This window comes from Electrophorus electricus, chromosome 13 (assembly GCF_013358815.1).
Source record: "Electrophorus electricus isolate fEleEle1 chromosome 13, fEleEle1.pri, whole genome shotgun sequence".
NCBI lineage: Eukaryota > Metazoa > Chordata > Actinopteri > Gymnotiformes > Gymnotidae > Electrophorus > Electrophorus electricus.
The window spans coordinates 18,435,225-18,442,197 of record NC_049547.1 but is presented as its reverse complement, the minus strand read 5'-3'; the positions used below and the strand labels follow the sequence as shown (position 1 = coordinate 18,442,197).

Sequence of the window (6,973 nt, the reverse complement as noted above, 5' to 3'; positions counted from 1 at the left end):
CCCTTCTATTCGACCCGTGTCCAGCCAGCCCATCATGATGTTCCTGACGCCCATGCCCTTCACCTCATCCCAGACCGCCCAGTACTACGTACTCCAGTATTACGTACTCCAGTATTACGTGCCCCAGGTACCCAGAGCAGAGAAAAGCGCCTGTGCAAATATGTACACAGTGTAGCAAATGGGTTGAAAATCTGTCTATAAACAGGTTGGCCAGCAATAAATAATCTCCTAAAATGTGTAGATAAAAATATGTTTTATCTTGGAAGCAGAAATGAGAAGTTCTAGTTTAGTTTTTTTTCAGTGTAAAAACTAAATGTTTTTGTATTTTTTGTTTGTTTACTGCTTCGAATATCTCTTTTAGGAGTGTCCTATATGAATGGCCATGTCTGGTGCTAGGCCCTTTACCTCTGCTGTTCTGTTTCATTCTCAGTATCACCACAGTGGCCTTCCCTACGTGGGACATCCCCAGCAGTACTCCGTCCAGCCCACAGGACCCAGTACATTCTACCCTGGGCTCTTTCCTGCAGAGTGCCCACTAGCATATGGTGAGTTTGGACTTCCCTTTCTCTACCCCCACCTGGGAAACACACATGCGTGCTCTCACTGATAAAGAGACCTTTCTTCTGGGTATTCCCGCTGGCTGAAACTGGTTTTTCTTTTGCTCTCTAACTGAAACCAGTGCTTTTTTTTGGTCACCACTAGTGGCAGGGCCTTCATACTATCCTGGCCAGACCATATACACCCAATCTCCATCCATAATAGTGCATACAGCTCAGCAGCCTCCACCCACTAAGAGGGAAAAGAAAACGGTGAGTATTCCCCCTGCCTCAGAGGTGAAATGAATTTAATTGTGGATTGACTTAATAGATGCGAAATAACTTGCTGTTCGCTAAGATCCGTATCCGAGACCCTAACCAGGATGGCAAGGATATCACAGAGGAGATCATGTCAGGAGTAGGCGTTAGCCAGAACACAAGCCCACCAGTGGGACGTCCCTGCACTACCCCTACTGCTCCACAGGTAAGCCATTCAGTCCCGCAGCCCGAGCCCCTGATCGGCTGCAGGCCGCTGCCTTCGCGTGATCCACTCCACAGGTCAAAGTACTCTCTCATCTAGTCCTCCCTCATAATAAGCTCCGAGCATCATACAATCAGCAACAAAAGCTGATGGTGTAGTTTGATTTCCAGCCATTCTCTCTTCCTCCTTCAGTGATTCGGTCACACCGTTGACCCTCCTCCATCATATTTGACTTGTTCCAGGAGCTTGTGTGATTGTGGCTGTTCTGATTTAAGAAGGCTTCTCAGATGTGTTTTGATGTTCCGACTTGCCGTGCCTATTCTTTCGTCTGCCTCCATCTTAGTCCTCCCTCACAGCCACTCGAATCCTCCTGATCTTCCCTCGTGTTCCCTCTACACAGACAGCCCACATAAAGGCCCTGTAAGAACGATTCAGCCAAACCCTGAGCACCTCAGCTTCTCTGAGGAAAGGCCTCTCTGTAAACTCTAATTATGCTGTGCTGTGCTGTGCTGTGCTGTGCTGTGCTCACCCCCCCACCCTCGTTGCCATTCCCCTTCTTCTGCATGTGTGTGCAGTATCTCTCTCTCTCTCTCTCTCTCTCTCTCCATCTTTTCTGTCTTTTGCTAGTTTTTATGTCCACACCCTCATTATCCTCACATTTTCTACCTCAAATCCCAGCAGCTGAACAGCCAGGTAGCAGAGCAGGGGAATGTCATGTATAACGTGGACAGTGCTCAGGTCCTTCCTGCTCCTGTGGACTTGAAACCAGGTCAGGCCTCACTGTCCCTTTCAACCCTCTAACTACATCACACACACACACACAGCTGGTTTAGGGCTAGCTAGCACATGCATGAACTTCCTTATGAAACTAGTACTAGTTTTGTGGATGATTTGCTTTTGACTCCACTGATTATTATTTTATTTGAATTTTTTTCCCCCCTTTTTGGTGGTTCAACTTTCCCAACCCTCATCTGTGATTGGCTGTAGATGACGAGCCAAAGCTTGAGTGTGCAATGCTGAAGTCTTCATCACCAGCACTACGGCCAGTCGAGCCTCCTGTGCAGAGACGAGAGCCCGGCAGTCCTGCTTTTGCTCCTGCTCCTGTCTCTGCACATGGACCCGTCCCAGCTCCAGCTCCCACTCCTGCCCCCACCCCAGACTCTTATCCCCCTGAGAAATCAGAGCTTCCTCCGCAGATGTTTAACCAGCTGATGAAGCAGGTGATGGACCTCACCATCGACACGGAGGAGCGCCTCAAAGGCGTGGTTGACCTGGTTTTTGAAAAAGCCATCGATGAGCCCAGCTTCTCTATGGCCTATGGCAATATGTGCAGCTGCCTGGCTATGGTGAGTAACATGTTCCCGTACATTGCTGCTGAAGTTCCATACAAAAGCAAATGCCACACAGAAGTGAACTCTGTTTGAACCACTCTAAACGGACATGGAGCTTTAATCAGCTTCTATTTAGTAACAGAACTCTCAACACTATCTTATACCCAAGTGTTTCTCCTACATGTCTTTCCTGTGTAGTTAAAAGTGCCCATGGCAGACAAGCCCACCAGCACTGTGAGTTTCCAAAAGCTGCTGCTGAACCGCTGTCAGAAGGAGTTTGAGAAGGACAAGGTCAACGATGATGTTTTGGAGAAGCTGCGGCACCAGCTGGAAGCGGCCACTTCAGTAAGCAGCACTCCTGTCTAGTTTACCCGACTCACCAACCCACAGATCAGGAGAAAGGGGACTGAAATCAGCAGCAGTGCTGGGAGGCGGCCAGGTCGTTATCGGGTCCAAACGCGCTGTTTCTTGCTTTTGTCTTTGTTCTGGTTACTCCTCGCAAGGCCAGCGAGCGGGAGAGGCTGGAGGAGGATCTGGAGGAGGCGAAGGACAAGGCCCACAGGAGGTCCATCGGCAACATCAAGTTCATCGGGGAGCTGTTCAAGCTGCACATGCTGTCGGAGGCCATCATGCACGACTTCATAGTCAAGCTGTTCCTGAACCACAACGAGGAGAGCCTGGAGCGTCTGTGCCACCTCCTCACAGCCATCGGCAAAGACCTGGACTTGGAGAAGGCCAGGGTAAGCAGGCCGCGGCCCTGGTCTGGGTTGATTTAATATTCTCAGCAGATGCTCAGCACTTGCATCGGATTATCTTTAATATGTCATGTAAAGGTTTACGGTGCATGTGTAGATGAGTGCTAGTGTGCAGTGCAGCGACTGTGCACATTTTTCCGGATTTTGTCCATGATGTGTTTTTCACAGCAAGTACTTTACACAACAAAACTGAATGAAGATGTTTTGAATATTGTATCTTGACTGTCCATTTTGTCTCTGGTAGGAACAACAGTTGTAATGTTGACAGTTCAGTCACCACCTAGTGTGACAGTTATTTGTGTTTAATTTTCCTGGTCTTTTTTATTGTATATTTTTTTCTCCATGCACGCTTTTAACCAAAAAACAAGCATGTTGAAATGTTGTCTATAAAAGTTTTGCTGTCAGTGTTTTCTGTTGCTTGCCTGTTGCCTGCACTCTGACTACAGGGTAGCCAACTAATTAGGATCATCATCTATAGTGCGACTAGCATGCTGTGCTGATATCAGTGTATTATTAGGCCTTGGCAATGATTTTAAAAGTGTCCAAGTTCATGTTGTTTAGTGAAGTTGTCAGTGTGGTTGTTAGCTCTGCTCCTACTGCAGCTGACAAAATGAAAGGCTTTTATTCAGGACTGGTCAGCTGTTAGAAGGTTTTGCTCTCACAGCCTCCTCCACGTTTGCCGCCTCCTGCTGCTGCACCCTGGATTCCCCAAAGCCAAGTGCAGCTGATGACAGCACAGCTACACCCACAGTGGCAGTGAACTGCTTTACAGCACTGACCAACGTGCAAGGCAGCAGGGTTTACATAAGAGTCATAAACGTCTTGCGACATGAGTTCAGCTGAGAGCACACCTGATCGAATCGAAAGGGGAAGAATACCTGAAATTTGTCGACGTTTCTCTTACACTCTCTCTCTCTCTCTCTCTCTCTCTCTCTCTCTCTCTCTCTCTCTCTCTCTCTCACAGCCAAAAATGGATCACTACTTTAAATATATAGAAAAGACAATGAAGGAGAGGAGGGCTTCCTCACGCATTCGGTTCCTGCTCCGGGACGTCATCGACCTTGACTGGTTAGAGACTCTGCCTGTGTTTGTGTGTTTGTGTTTGCCATTCCAGCGCATGGTGATGCAAAAGAATGCATCTGCTGATTTTGCTTTTCTAGCATAACTGGGTGTCGTGGCGAGCTGACCACGGGCCCAAGACCATCGAGCAAATCCATAAGGAGGCCAAACTTGAGGAGCAGGAGGAGCAGAGGAAGGTGCACCAGCAGCTGCTGTCCAAGCAAAACAAGAGGCAAAGGTGTGGCCCTCAAATCCGTGACAGCCTTTTTCACCTGGCTGTGTGAGGCCGAGGACAGGTCCAAGGACAATTGACAGGAGGATGGACATATTTGCCAACGTGTGCTAAAAGACAATACAATAATTCAAAACAATAATAAAACTGTGTGACAAAGAAACAAAAGTTCTGACTCTAATGTATTTTTGCTTTTTCCTTTATGAACTGCAGTTAAAACTAAATGTAACATTTGCAGATGTTCCAAACAAAAGGCAGAGATGAATATAGAAATATTATTATTTATTTTTATTTTATTCTTCCTTGGCTTCTCCTGAATTCAGATAGGCTCTGCCCATTAGATTTAACTTTTTTTGTTTGTTTGTTTTTGTTTTTGCTAATTTCATACCAGTCCTAGGATTTTCACACAATCTGAGTGAAATTTGTGTCAAAATATTTGAATCTGAATCTGAGTCTGAATCTCAATAATTATTTAAACAAAAACCTGACATAAAAAATACAGCTGTCCTATTCCAGTCTAATAGTAGTACAAAGTAGTAGTACAAAGGTCAGGCTTTAACTTTAACTAGCTGTCACTCCTGAAGGACATGATCAGATTTCATGAAATTTAAAAGACTTATACCAGTATTGACTTTGAGGTAGCTTACCAAATGTAGCAGTTTTGTCAATATGGGGCATTATAATATGCAAATAACTGTTTCTCAACAACTGTTCTTCTGATCAAGATGAAATTTTGCATACTGCTTCTGTAAGCAAGCTGGAAGATTCCTAAGGATGACTCAAACATTGGCTAATGTTTTTCAGGTAATTGGCTAATCATAGAACTGGCTTCAGTGGACTGCTATAACATTGATTCTTGTAGAAATTACTTTGAATTTAAATATCCTACTGCTTTGTATGTTGTGTGGTGGAAATTCAATGAAACGGGGAGTCAGATGTGGATAATAAGTAAAAAAGGTTTTAATAGAAAAGAAAGATTCCACAGAGTGTGGGGCTCACTACCAAGAGAAGCCCCGAGTCATACAGAGCATTGCTTGATATACAATTCTAACTGTATGCCTTGACCAATCACAGACTTCCTGCCTCTTGTTGCTATGGCTCATATACCATTCAGCTTTAAGCGTTGCTTATCTCTTTCAGGCCGGCTGGTAAGAATCTTGCTTGACTGTCATCCCTTAATTGCAGGCAATAAAGCGATTGCAGGCAATAAAACGAGAGACATCTTCCTGCTTATCTAATCTACGGTCTCACTCCCTTAAAGTTCTTTGCTTACATAAACATTTTTCCTAGGGAACAGGATACTGCTGAATGTATGTGAATCACTGAAGCACATAGTATTTCCTTTACATTTCCCCCCTTTGATTCTCATACAATCATTAACTAAAATCTTTAGTTATGGCAAAAACATGGAAGTTAACTGGAAGTTATCCTTATCCCAACATAAGTATGCATCATATCTGTGATATGATGAATTCTTTCCTGCACAATTAATTACGTCACATAAGTCAAAAGTCCATGCAGTAGAACTGCCCACCATATAGTCCAATTCTACTCCTCCATACTTTTGTATACACCAATCTTTAGATGTAATGACACTGATGCGTGATAGTATCAGGCTGATCCACAGGAGGTGCTGCATCTTGCTAGTCCTGTGGTGGCGTTTCTGGTGCCTTTTTACAATGCGTGTGATGCACCCATGTCGCTCTTCCGTCGGTCTTGACGGCGGTGTTAGTCGTCAGTAGCACTTGGAATGGTCCTCTCCACCTGGGCTGGTTCCACCGCTTCCTTCTGAAGTCCTTTATCAGCACCCAATCGCTTTATATTGTTTGGAAGAACTTTTTCGTCTCATTTAGAAATATGTGGACTAAGTGCTCAGATTGTCTTATTATTTATTATGCTCAGTCTCACCATTTTTGGCAGATTTCACCACGTTATTACGAACGTGGATACGTTATCTTCTAATTATAAGCAGTGTGAGCTGTGAAGCTAAGCGAAGCACATGTGCAGAATTTCTAACAATAGCCTGTTTTGTATAGCCTGGCTAACTGACCAATCAGTGAAATTAAATGTGGTTGCTGAGCTTGTTGCAGCTGGGTCAATTTAATTTGATTTCATTGTGTTTCATTTTAAACTCAGCTGCGTGCCATGAGACACAAGTTAATCTGAGCATTTTTTGTTTTAACGCCGACTTAACCTAGCCATGTTTTAAAGTTATCTTGAAATAATTGAGGTTCATCGCTAGAGGGCGCTGTTCATTTGTTTTTCTTTTCTTTTTTTTGTATTATTGATCAGGAAAAAACTAAAATAGATGAGGTGGACGTTTTCTATGTATCATATGGAATTTGAGTATATGAGTGAATGTTACTATGTAAATGTAATAGAATTTGTGGATAAGATTATTATGAGATTATTTATAATCAAACGACTACACTATACAACCAAATCTTCCTTTTATTTACATATACAGATATTTATATTTTATTTACAGGGCAGCTCCTCATTGGTTCGGCTCAGAAGCTTCTTTCGATGTCCTCTTTGTCCAGGTACTCCTGCAGAATTTGTAGATAAGATTATTATGA

At 44.0% G+C, this 6,973-nt stretch overlaps 1 protein-coding gene across 1 annotated transcript; it reads left to right on the top strand.

The window, feature by feature from the left end:
* Positions 1-2,159: 2,159 nt before the first annotated feature.
* Positions 2,160-5,269, top strand: LOC118242315 (eukaryotic translation initiation factor 4 gamma 3-like). Its single transcript, XM_035532492.1, has 5 exons — positions 2,160-2,363; positions 2,547-2,693; positions 2,852-3,088; positions 4,068-4,171; positions 4,264-5,269. The coding sequence occupies exons 1-5, from the start codon at positions 2,214-2,216 to the stop codon at positions 4,472-4,474; spliced, it is 849 nt and encodes a 282-aa protein (XP_035388385.1). The 5' UTR covers positions 2,160-2,213; the 3' UTR covers positions 4,475-5,269.
* Positions 5,270-6,973: the final 1,704 nt, after the last annotated feature.